The 18452-nt window shown below is 36.9% G+C and overlaps 1 protein-coding gene across 14 annotated transcripts in view; it reads left to right on the top strand.

Annotated features, from left to right (window-relative positions):
• FTO (FTO alpha-ketoglutarate dependent dioxygenase) overlaps positions 1-18452 on the top strand; it is a 223090-nt gene that overhangs the window by 80916 nt on the left and 123722 nt on the right. For 12 of the 14 annotated variants that reach the window (XM_064387218.1, XM_064387225.1, XM_064387224.1 and 9 more), the window contains one exon: positions 17539-17663. The exons of 1 other annotated variant lie outside the window; for it this stretch is intronic. In XM_064387218.1, coding sequence (XP_064243288.1) covers positions 17539-17663 — 125 coding nt within the window. Of the gene's footprint in view, positions 1-15317; positions 15520-17538; positions 17664-18452 lie in introns of those variants that run through there. One more of the 14 variants, XR_010346940.1, reaches the window with a different exon arrangement.

Genomic DNA, 18452 nt, shown 5'->3' with positions numbered 1-18452 from the left:
TAAGAATATCCTGTTTACATTTTACACCTACTTTTGCCTTACATTTTTACTAACCCAGTCAATAAGCATGCATAAACCATGTCAAGTCTTGCTGTTTCATCTCATTTTTGCTGTTTAATTGCATTTTTCAAATAAATTTTAATCAAAAAATATTTTGCTGCTGATTTGCACTGTACATCTCCTAAATCTAAGACACCACTGTGATCAGAAGACAGCAGATAGACTATCCAGTGTTAGAACTGGTACTATCCAGTGTTAGAACAGTTCCTGGTTTCCTGAGGATAAATGTGATTGCTCTAATATAAATGTTTTAGATCACAGTGACAGCTGTGGAAATTAAACATAGCCAGCAAAATCTATTTTCTGTCTAGCTAAGTAAAGGAGAGGACAGATGAAAAAATTCCCAGGGCGAATGAATTCTTATGAAAAGTGATGAATCTTTTCCCTTTGCTATATTAATTTTATTGTACTGTTAGGAAAAAAAAAAATCTAACTTGTATTTCTGTGTATGTTTTTCATATTCAAGTTTATCATATTGAGGTGAAAATTTTATAATATCTCTCCTAGACCATGTTGTAGCACACTTTTCTAACCATAGAGAAAAGTAGCCTTCAGGATAGTTTCCAGAGAATTGCAATAGTTTCTGAATGGAATCAACTTTAAAATTCTGTGAAAATCTGGGGTTTGGGGAGAGGTGAAAAACTTAAAATTTCCCAGGAATTTCCTTTCTCCTAATTGATTATGAACAAGGTTTTGTTTTCAGAAGCTTTGCCTTATCTTGCCTTAAAGTATCTTAATATTTTGAGTCTACAATTCTGTTTCTTAAACATAAGTTTTGATACCTGCTTCAGAGGCTACTGTCATGCAGAAAAATGCAGAATTTTCTCATATAGGCTACGCAGCAGGTTGGGCACCGAGGAAGAATAAGAGAGAGAGATTTCCCTGCCAAAGAGTAACCCTTTGAGTCATTTTATCACTGGTTTATTTTCTTCCTGAGGCATGGTTCTGGCCTCCAGCTCTGGAGGATTCCTTTTCCCTCAGCCTTGTCCCGTGGTTGGAGTCCACTATTTGCACTCGGAGGAGACAAAACAGTTCTGCCTTTTCAGGTGCTTCTTTCAGCTGGGACTTGGTGCTGTTGTTAATAAGATTACACTCCTCTTCTCTGGGACAACTCTTTCTTCTTTCCACAACTACTTCTTAAGTAACTCCCTCTAGCAAAGTATGCTTTGTAGAAACTCTACATTAGCAGCAATTTGATAGTCCTTTTTGTGAACTATACCAGTCACTGGATATTTCTGTTTGGGCTGAAAAGTCAAAATGAACTATGGAGTGCTCAGTTGTTGCATTGTGATTTAATTTTTTCTTTGCTGAGGTGGAGGAGTTAATGTAGATCATAGGTCAGAAGTGAGGCTATGGGATATTTTTTGTATATTTTTTAAAAAATTAGTGTATTGTGACCCTTAAGATATACAGCCTTTTTTTTTTGATTGGGAAGAAAAGCAGCTCTCTTTAAAAAGTTTATTGCAAAGTAAATGGCTAAAACGGAGCTGCAGTTACTTGAAAGAGACAAATACACATTCATTATTTCCTGAGCATGTTGTTTTTACAGGAAAGCAAAGGGAGGAATGGCTGGGTGTCATTAAGGAGTAGCTTGTGGAAAGCGGTGAAATGAGCAATGAGACTTGTAAAGTGTCATGAAAACTGAAACACCAGGGTACAAAGTACTGCTTATCCTCCCAGATATGGATACCATATGGCAACATGAAGGGAAATAGAGAGTAGGAGACAAGAATCCTATTATTCCTCACACTTTCATTTGCTTGCTATTTGCTTTGGGCAAATGACTTGAGAAGTTGTGTCTGAACCTTCTTCTGGTACAGTGTTTATTGACAAGACACCTGTCTTCCCTGTCAGGCTCCTTGAAGTTTCTTTGGTGTAATTCCAGCTTTGGCACTTCTGATTATAAATTTAATGTTGTTTTTCTAATAGTGTTGAAATAATCTCTTATTGACTGTTCCTAAGTTAAAATCTATATTAATTTTCTGGTAGAATATCCCTTTCTTCTCTTACAGCATTTCACTTATTTTCCTTGAGAAAGACAATCTGTTGTGGTGGGTTCTTGCTGTCCTTGAAATCTCTGCCTCCTCCATTTTTTTCTTTATCTGCAAGTTGCCATTTCTGCACAACTTTCTGCATCTCTCTTTTGTGTATCTTTGGAATCAAATGGGCTGATTGGGAGTGCTTGGAAAGATGTGGCAAGGATTTGAGTTCTAGTACATGTGGTCCATGTACCTTTGGAATGGCACAGAGGAGAGGAGTCTTTATATCAGCTCCCCAGAGGCTGACACAGCCCTGGGAAGATTCTGTCACCTCCTCCCTCACCCGTTTTCTCCTTTCCACCTCCTGAGCACACACCTGTCTACTACCCAGTGTTTTCTTCATTTATAACAGTTTCACAGCAGTTTAATATTTCTCTGAAGTTAACAGATCTTCCTTAAATATTGTTAAACTAAGTCCTACCAATATACAGTACAGTTATCTTCACTGTAATAGTTGCTTAAAATAATAATTCTGGCACGTTTCACCTTTGCTCTTCTGACTTGGTGTCTGTGAAACTATAATTGAGAATTTCGGATGATGCCCTCCGAAGTTAATGTTTTGTAGATAAAACCAAAGCCAAAATCATTACAAGACCAGGGAGAGTGTGCTTGCCCACTCTTTCATTGTTGCTTAGACTGAAACTTTCACCTATTTTGCCTCATACCATCTGAGGGGATCATTGATGTATTTGGCATTGCCTTCACCTGAGGCTGTGGAAAAGAGCAGCTGTTTGACTGTGTTGCAGCAAGAAAATGTGATTTTAAGAGTAGGTTCTTTTGTCATAGCAATGAGTGCTGTGTCAAGAAAGAGCAAGGAAAGCTGCCCAGAAAGGTTGTATGGGAGGTCAAGAAAATCGTGCAAAACTCAACAGAAGATGTTACAAAGGGAGCTCCTGATGTATAAGGTTTATGTTTTTTGTGTAGTAATTCTGAAAATTAAGGCTTCGTGTGTCATATCAGGCTGTTGTGGGCATGTAGTGGTGAAATTACAGATAATAAATTACTACTCTTTTTCCTGAAGCTATACACCCAAATTCTCCTAATTTTAGCACCACAAGGAAATGCAGTTTAGTGCTTCTCTATGCTATAGAGTTCAGTGCAAATATTTGAACTTTACTGTGGTCTAGGAAAGCTGGCATTTTAAGAAGTATTTAATTGTTGCATAGGTTACCATTACAGTATTATAATGACTTTGCAGTGCTTTGTTCCATAGAACACTAGCCTGTTTGTGGAGGAAAAATGTCCAAAGGACATCCTAACTTCTGTTCTCTATAGAAGTGTTTGATATGACACAGCATTAAGGGATAGAATCAAGCCCATACATTCTCAATTTCAGAAAGAGGGGGAAAAAACTGAAATACGAAGCTATTCCCACTAGAAATGTTGTAAATCTTACAAAATATATAAGCTTTCCTCTTGAACATACATCAAAGGCATAAAACTTGGGAGATTAAAATATGTTTTTAATCTTGGTTTGATGAGCAAAACTTTCACTGTAATATTTATTATGAGAGGCTCTACTTGTGTTGCCTCTTCCCTTTGTTCTGTTTATATATGACTTCCTTTCTTCCAAAAAAAGTAGGAAGTATCGTTTTCACAAAGCTGAAGGATATTGCAATGGTTTGTTCATTTAAGCTGAATTGTAGGCCCACGTGGCAGACACAAACTTTTCTTTTATTGTCCTGGGTCCCAGAGGACAAGCAATGCTTTCTGATGGCTTCCCATGAATGCCTTTCATTTGTGGAGGAGTTTCAGTGGCTTATGCTGACTGTACAAAGATCAAACAGACAGGAAAATTGTGGTTTTATGAAACTTAGCCAAGATCTTTGTTATTTTCTCAGAAGTTTTTCTTCTCTAACCCTATTTTTTAAGGACAATATTAGGACAATTAGTTTTAGTGACTGATGGGAAAAAAAGATTGTTCTATCATTTGCTCTTTAAAATTTAAGTATTTTCTTGGTTATTAGAAAATTTGTAGGCATGTTTAAAGAAACTACTGACCATAATTGCAGCCTGTCTTTATTGCATTTGGAATCAATGGTATCCAAAATTAAGCTTAAAAAAATGTTGTGGCTGTTTGGTCCTGCAATTTGATCTATTTTGGGCCACTGTGCCTGCAGAGTTTTGCTGAAATCACCCAGTTGGATTTTTTTTTTGCCTGGGTACAAAGGTCTGTTAAACAGATTTGATTGTGATTTGACCTGTCAAAGTCTCATTTGTTTCAAGAACAGTGTTTTTTCTCTCAACAGGTTCTCTTAGCATTCATTACAGAGATTTCCTTTTTGCTCAGCTGTTGGCAAGCTTAAGTATTGGAAAGAGATGTGCAGACCACAACGTCTTTTTAACTGCAGTGATGGCATGTTTTGCCAGCAATACATAATTTTCACTGTGTTACTCATCTAAAACCTCATGTTTTTCGTTTGAATTCAGTTTTTGTTGAAGGATTACTTTAATAAAAGTAAAATGTCCTAAGTTTCTGAAGTGAAACCTGTAGCATCTTTAGGGGTCAGCCGTAGCTGTAACTTGAACAGCTGTACAACATGCATCCTAGATTGTTTTTAATTGTCTTCCCTTTCTCTAACAGCAGTAATTCTTGTTTATATTGTCAAGAACCTTTCCACTGAGCACAAGAGCACCATACTTTAAGGTCACATGCTTAACCCCACTGCGGGGTTACAATGTAAATGGGCCCCCTTTGTTTTCATTAATGTGTGAGGGGTGGGTGCAAGGCAAGGCTGTTCACAAGGCTTAAATAACTTATTGTAAAAGTGTCCTAAAGAAAGCATATTTTGTCTCCATACCACAGTTGTTTAGCATTACTCTTGTGCATCCAACCGACAGCCAGTTTGGCAATGGATTTTGTGTGTCATTTTGTTCTTTTGACCTGTGATACTTTTTTTCTTTTTTCTTTTTTTTTTAACCGAGCTAATGGATTCACCTCAAATAATACAAAATGAAGAAGCTTTTTCTCCTTCTGTTCCTGATAGCCTGAAAAGTAGTAAACAAAGCTGGAACTGCTCTTTTCCACCCCAAACCCTTTACATAACAATTTGCCAGCTACTGTTTCTGTGTTGATGAATAGGTTTAAAATTAAGACTTTCTAAAAATGTCAAATTAAAATAGTATTCTCAGTGCTTTTAATCAGTTAAAAATTAACAAAGCATAGCCTTTTGAAATGGCTTCAGGAGTTTGAAGTGTTTTCCCTGCCTTTCACCAACGTACAAAGGAAGAAATATATTTAAATATTACAGGTTGTTTTGATTATCTAGAATTTGCCCTGAGACGCAAGATTTCACATTATTTCAAACCCAGTGATGATGGTAATTTTTGGCTGTCACTTTTAGTTGGCTTTTTAAGCCAAAATAATAACAAAAAAGTTGAAGTCATGCTTTTAATTGCTGCACAGGGTCATAAATGGAGCCATTTGTGGGGGGATATCTCACTTTTTTCTCAGGATGAAAACTCTTCAATATGAACATAAGTTCACAGTATTTGGTTTTTCTATTTTAAATGGAAATGCTGTGACAAGTTTTCATAAATGTTTCTCAAAATACTTATTTTTCTCCTAATAACTGCTATGCTCTTGGGCTTTTGGCAGACGTTTTGTCTTGGGTTTTAATTTTCTTCCACTACATCTCTAGTAAGAGCAACTTACTATATCTAGTGATCTCTCCAGTATGGCAATAATTGATTTGACTAGTTGTAAACAGGAGGAAATCTGGCAACCTTAAAAGATGTAGAACTCAAGAACATAGTGATAGTCTGATATTTAAGGAGTGCTGTTAATAAATATTTAAGAAAAAATTTTCTTGAAACAAAAAGAAAAGTATAGCATTTAAGATGGCAGTAAATGTGAGTCTTTCAGCATGCAGTCTTGACAGAGTTGTTGCTGAATAGGAAAAAATAGTCAAATATTATTAAAAAGCAGTCCATATCCTAATGAAAATGTTTTAGCTTTTTTTTTTTTTTTCCTAGAGGAATGTAGTTATCCCTGAAGATTGATTTGGTACACATAAAAAGATTGCATAATGACATCCTAAATGAAAAATTTAAAAGTGGGAAAAAAAATAAAGAACACCAACTCCAGAATTCTAATGCTGACAGACACCAGTTTATCAAATGGCATGTTTTCCTCTCTAAAAGAAATATTTTTATTAATAAATTTATTATTTAACATGAATGGTTCGGGTGATTGTTTGCCTAGGCTGTACCTCTAATGTGTGCTCTGAAGTGTGATTTGCCCTGTAGCATCATGGTGAAGCAGTAGACAGTGACAGTACGTGGAGATTTTTTAGAGCTCTGGCACACCTTGTCATGATGTATTTTAACAGTAGAGGTTTTTTTATGAGAGAGCACAGATCAAACCCTTCTCCACAAACTTCTATTTTTCATTTCTGCAGCAGCCCAGGAGATACAAAAGCTTTTTTGGGCTCGTAGAGAACATGTCCTTTGTGGCACGTCCTCAGGATGTGTCTGTTAGGGATGCTCAGGCAGTTTGTGTTAATGCATCCTTGACATTGCTTTTTTACCAGTGGATTAACGGTTCCTGCTGGAAGAGTGCAGAGGTGATTAGTCAGCCACCTCTGACCTCTCTCTGAAGTTGGACTTTGCAGCTGAACTTGAGAACCCATATCTTGTTTCACGTGCCTGTAGAAGGAAGAGTTGGTGAGTGGTGAGGCAGGAGCTGGGAATGTTATGGTGCAGGGTAACAGAATGCACTGTTACAGGGTGTCTGAGCTGTAGCAGCATTGTCTGTTTTCCAAATTATATTTTTATAATTTGGGAACACATAATGTTAATGTCATCTCTGTTGAGTAGCCAGAATCTGCAGCACATTTTTGTTTTGGAGAGAAATCAATGTGTATGTTTGTGTATGTTTGATCTGGTGATCACACTGTTTGTTTTCTTTGTTGGGCACATGAATCAGATGATTAGTTTATTTTCCCTGATTGAATGCTGTCACGTTAATGAAAACTGTATAATTTTTTTGATGTAGTGAAAATTTCAACCAGTTGGGCATTCAATCTTCTTCAGTGTGGTAGCATGGTGTTTTACTGGAACACAGCTCAATCAGACTAATCAATTGCTGCCTACAGTTGGCATTAACAGCTTTATAAAAGTGTAGATTTTACAGATACACTGCATGCAGAAGAAAAATAAATAGCAATAGATGTTCCTGAGTTCGTGGCAGAATGGAAGTTGGCAACTGAGGATGAGAAGCTCGGTGGGAATTGATGTGTCCTTGGAAGGGGTGGAGGTGTGCCTGGATGTTCCTTGGGTTAGTGTTCCAGATCCATGGTGCTGCCCTGAAATTAAGTGGAATGTGATTAAAGGGTAACTGTGGGTGTTTGGTATCCTGGTGTGTATCCAATACAGCAAACCTAGGTTTACACATATAAGATTAGATGGAGTTTTAATATTCTTTAAATTAGGAGAAGCTATGGTTTGTGTATTTATTTTTTTCTTATTCTGGAAAATAAAAGTGTAGCTTTCTTTTGAGCCTACAGGATGTAAAGTTTGATCAGACTTATTAACTATAGTTCAACATTATAATTTTGCATTATTATCTTTTCTTCTTGCAACATTTGTGTTGTCTTTATATACTGGTAAGGTATATTGCCCTTTATAACTTGTAGTAGAAAATTAGTGTCCATGTATAAGTGGCATATATATATTACAGGTTTATGTAGTTTTATGCTCTAATTAGTCAGAATGACATGTGCAAAACTTTATTCCTGAACGTGTTCTGAATGCAAGAGAATTAAGAGTAAGTACTTGCCTTGCTCTTTCAGAAGGAATATATATTTAGTGTGAGTACTGAAATCAAACAGGTGATGGTGCACATTTTGGGCAACTGTTTGAAGTAAGTTAAATCAGTAGGCTTTTCTGTTTGTTCTCCTTTGTCAGCTCCACCATTTTTAAAATTTGGTTGTATATTGTATTTTTGTTGTACATTTTACGCTGCACATCATCAGCATTTTCATGGCCTGTATGTGAAGTACCTAGTCCATGGTTTGATGTCAAATATAGTTATGTACTGTGACAAAACTGAAGGAGAATAAAGCACTGAAATCAGACAGCCTGGTTTTCTGTTGAGGAATGAGGATCATAGCTTCCACAAAAGTGTATAACCTAATGCTGTTGTCATCAGCCACTGGTGGTGTGGCAATATCTGTTGGTGCTCTCCTTGCTGCTTGGCAATGTCATGTTCCCCATACATTAAATACATGTAGTGTAGCAGGCTCTGTTTTGGTTTTATTTCTCAGCAGTGTGCTCTCAGTTCTCTTTCTGTTTTGCTATGACAGCTGGTATCACTGCTGTACTTAAATGATTGTGAATTTTAAATCTTCACAATGGTGTGTGTGTCACTGGGGGTAATGAAGTTGTTACTTGAGCCAAGTGTGACAAAACCTCATTTTTGAAAAAACCATGGTGAGAATCCCATTCTCACAGGGATATCCACAGACCTGGTGCCTTGTGTGCTGTGAGGATGGTAGTGAACCCCTTATGTCATTTGAAGATATGATTCAGCTGTATGTGGTTATCTTGCATATGTACTAAATTGCTGTTCTGCTGTGGCATGTGTCTTAGACAAAGTATGCCCACAGGCACTTCTGGACATGTGGCTCACTGTTTCATTTGATTGTGGCTTGCAGCTTCTTCATTCTGCAGTGTTTAACCCATTCTGTAACTTGGCTTTCTGTTTTAAATTATTTCGATAAAACTAATGACGCTGGAAATACACTTCAAATTTCTGCACAACTATATTTTAGCAGACAGTGTGCTAAAAGGTATTGTGACTAAGGCAGTAAATAGCTTGATGGCAACAGGTAGTGGCTTCAGAGATGGGAAGAAGATACTGATATTCTAGGCTTTTCCATACTAAATAGATACTGAGATGTACTGTTCAAGAAAATCAGCAATGTGACATGTAATTAAACACTAAAAAATAAAAATGTAATAATGAATTCAGAATCTAGCATTCACTGTTTTCCATTTTTCTTTGTAGCTTGTATATGTTTAAAAAAAATTTGGTGACTATTACTGTTACCTTTAGAGATTCCAGGTTTCATTTTGAGTGCTACAAAGAGCAGAGATTTACTTCAGAGATTTTGGTACAAGTTTGCATCTATAAATATTTCAAGAGAGGCTCGTATGTAGTATTAGAGCTTCAGTATAAATTAGATGAGTCAAAACAACAGTTCATGTCTTGAATTATTTCATTAGAATCAGTAAAATTATGAGTATTTAATTTGAACTTCAGTTCATTTCAGTGCCTGTGTGATAGTATTACCTACTTCTGGCTTTGAAGCCCATCATTTTTTCCTCTCCTCTCTCCTCCACCCTAAATTATTCATAATAGTTGATGATGTTAATTTTGAGATGCTAAGAAACTTACTGGGTATTCTTTTGAGTTCTTCTGAATGCATAAAATTATTTTTTGTATAATTCTTCAGTGCTTATTAGAACTGCATGTAATTGTTGATGATGAAAATTCAGAGTGCTGGCTGAGTGAGCATGTGCAGGTTGTACTCAGCGTGATTCAGCACTGCAGAATCTAAGCTGTCCAGAGTGCAGATTAGCCAAGGGAGTCTTGTAGTGCATCTTAGCTCAACTGATTTCAGCAATAGCAGATGATCACTGAAGCATACAGTGCTGTGCAGTCCTTCAGAACTTAAGTGTTTGGTGTAACTACTGTTTGCATGTGACCAAAATGGAAAAAGGGAGGTGTATACAAAGGAGTGAATTATAACAAAGAACACTTTCTGCTTCAGTTCTTGTTCAGAAAACATATGTTCAGCCATGCAGGCAACAGTTGGGGTAAAGACACTGTAGGTTTGGAAACAAAAGGCTTGTTCTTTTCTTGCATTCACAATGTTCTCAAACATATTCACTTGTTAGGGACTGGCCTGTCAGCTGGATCTTCTTGCAAGCGTGATTTCTTTTTCCTGACTTCTTTCAAAAGCTTTTTCCCCACAATGTTTTACACTTCATATAATCCACTATGCATGCTAGGCCTGCCTCAGTCTTTGTGCTATTGATGATTCAGAGGTGGAGGGGCCATGCTCTGGGAGAATGTGGCTGAAGGGTAACCTTTCAGTCACCCATACATCTGAAGATGCTAAGCCACTCTTATTCCAAGTATCTTAAGTGGTTTGGTTGCTCTTTCATGATGAGGTAGCTTATACTTCACCTTTAGAACACTGCCAAACTAATTAGTGCAGCAAAAATATTTTGAAAGTGTTGATCTTTTTACATTTTTTAGTTTGTAACTACATATTGAATATCTTACAGAGACTCGTCATAACTGCTTAAATCATACAGTAAAAAGAATATCTTTCTCTCAATTGGAAATTTATTCAGTTGTGGCATGCCAGAGTAACCAAAAATTACTTGGGCATTACTTCTGTTTGGATTCCTTTTTTGTAAATATATGGTTCAAGACCCTGGCATAAATATTCTTTTATAGGCATAAAGGTAATGCTTATTTCCAAATAAACTCAACCTAGTTTAATTTATGACTTTTAAACTCATATAACTAGAAAATGTACTGCTTTAACTCCACAGGTATAGATAAATGGAACAACTTTCTAGTGCAGACAAAACCTACGGTTTCTTTGGAAATGTCGAAGTGATCTACTCGCTGTAGGTTTTTCTAGGTCAAACTACTCATCTATCAAGTCAGGTATTCATCCTTTGTTGTCAGCAGTGAATACCTCAAAGCCAGGCAGGGCTGCCTACATTTTAATGCATGTCGACTTGTATATAGAGCTTAAGCATATGTCTGACTTTAAGCATTCTGCTCTATAATTGGGTTATGTACATGTTTAGTTTTGATGTGCACCCTTGAATATAATGGTAGGGGAGAATGTATAATCTTTGTGGTGATGGTTTCACACCAACAAGTTGAGTTTCCATTCCTTTTATGCTACAGAAATGTAATTTCTTTTGTAAAACTCTATATTCATTATATTTTTTTTTAAAAACAAACTTAATTTTTGTCTTAAACCCCGTGATGTTATGTTGAAAGTTGTCAATCAATAACCAGAATAGTTAGGGAGTTTTATGTTGACTTGCAGATTATTCTTGTGTTTTGTTGGAGTATTAATAGTCTTATCTGAATTCTCAGCCTGGGAAATTACCACTGATGAATGTCCAATGATTAGAATTTCCCATATAAGACCGTTCAAATCATGAGGATCATTTACTCAAATCGAAAATCCTCAGACAAGAAAACTCCATGTAAATATTTTCTATTGGAAGGTGCCAGCAAATGCATCCTTGCCAACGTACGTCAAAACTGCCAAAAGATCTGTGAGGATGGGGATTAACTTTTTAGCACTGTCATATTAAGAGCTTTGACAGGGAAACATTATTTAAATGTTTTTTCTTTGACTGCATATGACTGAAAAGATGTTAACAGTAGATAAAACTAATATAGAGCAGTTAATGATACTGACATATATTCCAAGTCTGCACCTTTTTCTTTTCTTGAGGTCTGTGTCAGAAATACTTGAGAATACTACGGCTTTAAAATAAGTTGTCCTTCCTTCTCAAATGAAATTTGATGATTTGTCTCAAGTCCGATAAAAGAAAGCACATGCTAGTATATTGCTTCTTTTGAGGAATTTTTTGTTTTCTTTTATAGGCTCCTTAAAAATAAATTGTTTTAGATGTTGCAGTGACTACTCTGAATCTCAGAAAGAAAATAGTTAATAATAATTTCTTTCCATTCAGTTCCCATGAGCCTACCTTCATTGCACAGTTTGCATATAACAGCTAGTAAGAGTAGAGTGTACTGAACCTTAAACAAATCTATTAGGATCACCATGGCAAGAAACTGGGAAAATGGCAGGAAAAACGAACAATGATTTTGTAAACCCTCCAAAGGTCAGAAAAAGGCTTTCAGTAAGTATGCAGAGGCTAGAAATCAAATCCCATTTCCTATCATAAGAAACCAGTTGTTGTAGCAGCAGTGGTTAATGTACTGTATGTGAAAGATTTAAGACTAGTTGGAAAGCTTTGCTTCTGTTTTATTAGGCTGCTATTGAAAAGCCAACAGCATAACTTCAACTAGGTGCTTTGAGATTTCTTAATGGGCTGTCAAGGGCAAGACACCAGGTCTGTGCTATACTAGCTCTTTCCTGTACATTAAAACAACAGGGGCCAAATGATCATATACAGAAGTATGAATTACTTGATGCTTTCTCTGTTCCATATGGTCAGCCATGTCTTTGGCAATTAATCATGTACAGAATCAGTTGAGTGCTCTCTGAAGCATTGAAGTCAACATTTAGTTGTACCTGTGCCAGTGGGGGCAGTGGGGGTTGCGAGCGTAAAATAGCAGGATGAAGAGCTGCTGGCGCCGAAGCCAGAGCAGCTGGCTTCTATAAACAACACTTTTTTCCTCTTTACCTTTTTTTTTTTAACTTTCTTTGACAAACATGACTCATTTTTCAATATCATCCAGAACATGAGGGTTGCTGAGTGAAACTGTGATATCTGGCATAGTGAATTAATAAACAAAAGGCAGAGAATTGGGTTTAATGTGCCCAAATTACCGGGTGATAACTTAAACCATACTGGCTGTTTCCATTGTATAAATGAAAATGGGCACATTTGCTCATATTTTAAGTAGAGATTTTAAAAATAAAGAAGAAATTAGCAGGGTTTTGTAATCAATTACTAGCTTTTTTATCATGGAGGAGTTACAACATGTTAAATTAACATGGCCTAATAGACTTCAGGTTCTTTTTCCCTCCCCTCTAAAAGGGACCATATTCTAGTTTCATAGAATTTCATCAGAAAACTTCTTTCACTGAAAGCAAATAAAATGACAAAAATAACAGGGAAAATACAGAATAACATTTTAGCCCTGTTTACGGATTTTACTCTGTACTTTGTTTTTCCTTTCTGTATTAGTTATTGATTTTTTTTTTAGAGATGACTGCTATGTTAAAGTAGAACTGATTGGTAAAGATTTAGAAGTTTATCCTATTTAAACTGGTGGTGAGTAAATGAAATCTTAACTTTGAGTGAAAAATCTGATTTGTTGACCCAACAAAGTAGGACCAAGACACAAAGTGTCCCAAGTGCCACTTTAGTTCAGACTGAAGGCTAATTTGTTTGACAGAGCACTAAGCTTCATGTCTCCAGTTATACAGTGTTTCTAACCTTTTGTCTGACTCCTCATGAGGTCTGTATTGAAGGAAGGAAAAAAGTCTAGCTTTATAAAATTGAAAATGTGCCAGTGTGGGGTTTGGAGTGTTTAGATGTTGTTTTTTCTTGCTTGTCTGTAGGCATGTTGTGATACTCACCCAGGACACACAGTTCAGCAGGGTAGTGGCCTATGGATGTTAAAGCAGAGTTTCTTCTGCTGCATATCTAAGGAAAAATATTGTAAACCTGTTACAATACCTAGATTGGCTTTGTTATGTTTCTAATTTTGTGTGTATATCCTGGGTGAATAGAAAGACTTCATTATAACAGCTTCTATTCAGTCCTGTGTCACTGATACATTTTGTTGGTGATAATGAGAGAAATAGGGTGTTGGTCTCTTGAGATCTGATCTTAGAACCTTCCTTTCTTACATAGTGACAGAAGATGCTCTGGTGGCTCTTGCCTGATATGCCTGAATTTAGTTCTGCTGCTGTACCAGGAGGAAGGCAAAGAGTAGAGTTTCCTAAATACTATACTAATGTAAAAGGCTGGATTTGCTCCTGATATATGTGTACATATACACGTGTGTGTGTGTGTGTATACATAGCTTTAGGCCTTTTGAGAGGTGAATTGTGTGTTTTTAAGAGTTTTGCCGTTTGGGTTTTACAAGGAAAACCCTAAATACATGTATAGATCTGTAAGGAGAATTGGGTAAGATTTAGTGAAAATACTAGCAGTACTGCTTATTAAAGAGGTATGCTGGCCAATGAGACAGGACTTGCTTCCCACAAGTGATAAGCAATTTGTGTAATCTCCTTGCTTAGGTTGTCCAGGATATGTTTTTTGACAGCTCAGGAAGCAGAAGAAAGAAAATTTCACCAGTTTGTAAACATTACCACCTTCAAGAATCTCTGTGAACACAAGGATGAGATAAGACAGGCTGTAGGGCTGGTTGCATTGTTTATTTATTCTACTGTCCTGCAGTCCCAAGTGTGCTGAAAACCCCTGAGTCAGTGCTGAGTCCAGTTCAGAATTGTGAAGGCTTCACTCAGCATTGGGCAGAGGGGGCTCTGAGGCAATTATCTGTCATTAAAAGAATTGAGACACAAGATCAGATTTTCTTTGATGGGATGTGCAACTATAGTGATGTTCAAAAGAAGGTCATTCCTGCTCTTTGGAGCAGGGGTTGTATCAGCCAGGTTTCTGATGGGTTTTTATCAGTGTTGATGTGAGGAAATGGCTTTCCCAGCTGATAACATCTTTGACCGAGTTTCTTGAACCCTTGACCTTTATCAGTCGAAGAATATATCAAATCCCCTTGTTAAAAATAAATCCAAAACCAAGTTACATGGAAAAGACAACTTTCAAAGGAACATACTTTATAATATTATTTCACCCAGAATGCTACTTTATTTGTTACAATTCGAGACTTTTATTGCTATTATAAGAATAGCAAGTTATTAAGAAATGCCTCTATAAAAGCTACCCATCAAGCCCTGCACTGGCATTCCAGGTGACCTTACTGCCCTTTCAGCACTGTTAGAAAACAAGTAAATCAGTTAAATTGCTATGTATTGTTGTTGTATGTTGCTTAATAATACTATTTCACCCTCCAGGTAGCTGTGACTGTACTCACAGGGCTCAATAAAGAAGCGTTTATGATGTCAGTGTCAAACTATGCATTTGACTTGAGCCATGTACATCACCACATAAATGAAAGGTGTTAACAGAAGGCTGGAGCAATATAATTATATTCTCAGTAAAAAATAAATTATGTTCAGTTTCCGGAATTATGATGTTTCTGTAGATGGAGGGGACTTTTCTTAACGAAACTCAGGACCAAACTTGCAATTTGACCAGGTCAACAGAATTCATACCATATCACATACAGTGTGATTATGAATACTTGGAGAAGTGATCACCCATCTCTGATTGATAATACTCTATTGACATCACATTTTCACCAGATTTTAACTGAAAATTCTGTAGCAAGTCACAGTTTTCCATGCTCTGCACTTTCCGAATCATTTATTTAGGAGATTTTGATATTTATTGCAGATCATAACTGTACTTTGAGCTTTGTGAGGCATGGCATCATTAAACTTGGGACTTTCCTGATCTGGGGGAGAATCTCACCATCACCAGTGGATTTTCCTGTCCCTCTGTGAATATAATGGCCATCCAAACATTCTGAAAGGGAAATCTTGGTGGACTGTGGCCTAGCTGTATGGCTGCAATCTGATCATCCTATAATACAGAGGTAAACTCTGGTTGTACTGCTCTGTCAAGTCTTGTACATGATAAATAAAAAAGTTAAACCCTTAGTAGGTGTATTTATTGTGAATGACAAGGAGAGTTAATTTTCACCATTAAAGAATGTACATCAGCTCATGTGTTTCACTTGCTGAAGTCCTCTATCAATCCTGCTTCAAACTGTGCAGCTGCTGGAAATGAGGCTCTAAGGTCAGGATTGCTGAGGTTGGCGGATATTGGAGCTTGTGGAAAAGATGTTGTAGGTCAGTGCAAGGGAAACCCATGTCATGGAATCCTTATCTGAAAATGCTCTCTGGCTTTTTGTTTGCTTTGTAATGTCAAAGCAGGGTCAAGAATGTGATCTGTACAGACAGAGTTTTGAACATTTGGGGTTTTTACAAGAAAATGTTCTTTTTGATGTTTAAGTCCCGTATGATGGGGTAATGCCTTTTGGTAGGCCAACTGATAGAGCTGGGAGGTGGGGAGAAAGATGCTTTTTGATGCTAGTGCAATAAACTTATTTTCTGTCTCTGTGAACCCTGTCAAGCTTCTCTCTTGGAATGACCATAGCAGTAACAATGCTACTCCTACTTTAGATAGCTTAAGAAATGTATTATCTGCATGTTATCATTTCTTTTTTTGTGCGGGAAAAAAAAAACTATCAGAATGAGGATAGGTCTCTCTGTTTTCACATACTGAAGATAATAACAATAATTTCTCTCACAGAATTCCCAGAGGAATTTTAGTTGGGCAGGACAGAAGGTAATGTGTATGTGATATTGAGGAGGAGGCAAAATTAGATGTGTTTTGTCACATTGTTCCAATGAGGCAGATTATGCTGGGAATAGGAATTACAGCTCTTGGTTATGTTGAGTTGTTTTTTAAACTCACATGCACAACTTCCCAGGTCAGAAATATGGGGTTTTTTGCCTTCTTTTCTGTGAAAAGAAAACAGGTTTGTGCAAGAATTCCATCTGTTCTGTCATCCTTCCCAAAAACATTCAGATGCTTTGATACATTTGCAGAACATGTGACTGGAGGGTAGAATATAAAAAATAATTCCACGTCTGTTGGAGGCTGATTAAGGTGAAGAAGGCAATATAATATCTTCACTTAAGGAAAAGACTCTCAGTCTCTGCCATGGAGACACTTCTGCACAGGGAGGAGCACATAGGTACTGGTGGATATATAGGACTGGTTGGTAGCTGAGCATCAACCATGTCCTTCCCAGCTTGGCAGACATGGGGAAGTGAAGGGAAAGAAGAGGAAAAAATGGTGCAGGAGTGAGTAGGAAAAGATGGAGCGAGGGAGCTGGAGTTAGCTTGGTAGGAGGATAGAGGGTGATAAGAACATCCCCAGTTCTCTTAGATCAACATTAACTGTCAGCACAATGTTTGGGAAGGCCAGTAACACTTGATCTGCAGAGACTGAGTGTCATCCTGCTTCACAGATTATTTAAATCCATTGCATGTATATATGTATATATGTATATGTATATTTTGGAGCAGTTTTTAATTTATTCCACATGTGAAAAGACTTTATTACTTGTTTATTTGAAATATTTAACAATAAAGAGAGCATGTGGACATCAGCAGAAATTCTATTCAGCAGATTCAGTACAAACAGGTATTTTCTTCAACAGCTTTATCAAGAGCAAAAGGGAGGGTGAAGTCCCCCAAACAAATGCTGCATTGAGGAAAATACTTCTGATATTATTTGATACAAGATAATATTTAGAAAATAACTATGCCTCAAGAAAATGTGGGCTAGAATGCACTGTGTCTTAGTGTGATACTTAAGGCAATGAGATTTTAAGGTTTACCTTATGTGCCATGTATATTGATTAAATACCAAATATATGGTAGCCATTTCTAACCATCATTTACTCTATTGATTTGTCAGCAGTGGAACTGTAATAAAAAAAGCTATTGATTTACTGTCCTTATTTGCTTATGGGCTTTTTATTAATTTTACACATTGTTTCCTATTTCTAGATTATAATTTTTATGTGTTTCCTCCCTTTAAGACAAGTCTGGTCCTCTCTGAGGTTAGAAAAGAGCAACAAATTGAGGAACAAAGGAATGAGACCATCAGCTCCTTCCTGCTCCTTCTTAAGGAGAGACAAAAGCTGCGTAAAGAATGGACAGCAAGGTGAGAAGTACTCCTATAAATCCCCTTGAGTGGGGAAAAGTGACTTTAAAAAAAAATTTAAAATTTTCACTGTTCAGACAGTAATTCCTTGAATGGGATAGTCCATGTTTCTGTGGGTAGACTGCTCTCACATAATACAGGCTACTGATAACAGCTTGGTAGGCAGCACTCAGACCTGAGCAGTAGTGCCACCTAAAATGCCCTCGGTTTTCCACCTATTGCTGCCAGTATGAGCCATGCTTTTTGCTGGAATGCTCTGCTAAAACTGCACCTCTTGGCTCATGCTCCTCCCATTTCCCTGTGATGTCCTACTGGAGTTAACTGGATGGTGTTGGGTGAGATGGGGACACGTGTGTGAACTGCTGGAGCTCATGATGTGGGGCTGTTTTATTGTACCCAAGTTCTTAAAGAGAGCTCACTGCTATGGATCAGCAGGTGCCATCAACATGTTTAAAAATTGTTTGTGTTTGGAAGGGTTTGTGTTGCTGGAATATAGTCAGCTGAATGCTGACTATATTTCAGAAGCACCAGATATGCTGTACTTTTAGTTTGTTCAGAAAGAGGTCAATGAAAGAGGATTTCTATCATGTTCTACCTTGTTCTTCTCCTAGCCTGCTAAGTGAGTTGATGTCACCTTTTTTCACACCAATGTCTAAAAGCTATAGGTTTATACTAATGTTGTAATCTATTATTTTCTTATTTTATATGTATATAAAATATCTAGCAGTCTATGAAGTTTTTCTGCCAAATATACAGCTATCTTCCCTACTTACAATTAAATACAGCTTT

The sequence above is a fragment of the Passer domesticus genome, chromosome 12 (assembly GCF_036417665.1).
Source record: "Passer domesticus isolate bPasDom1 chromosome 12, bPasDom1.hap1, whole genome shotgun sequence".
NCBI classification, from domain to species: Eukaryota; Metazoa; Chordata; class Aves; order Passeriformes; family Passeridae; genus Passer; species Passer domesticus.
This window is presented reverse-complemented; position numbering and strand designations above follow the sequence as displayed.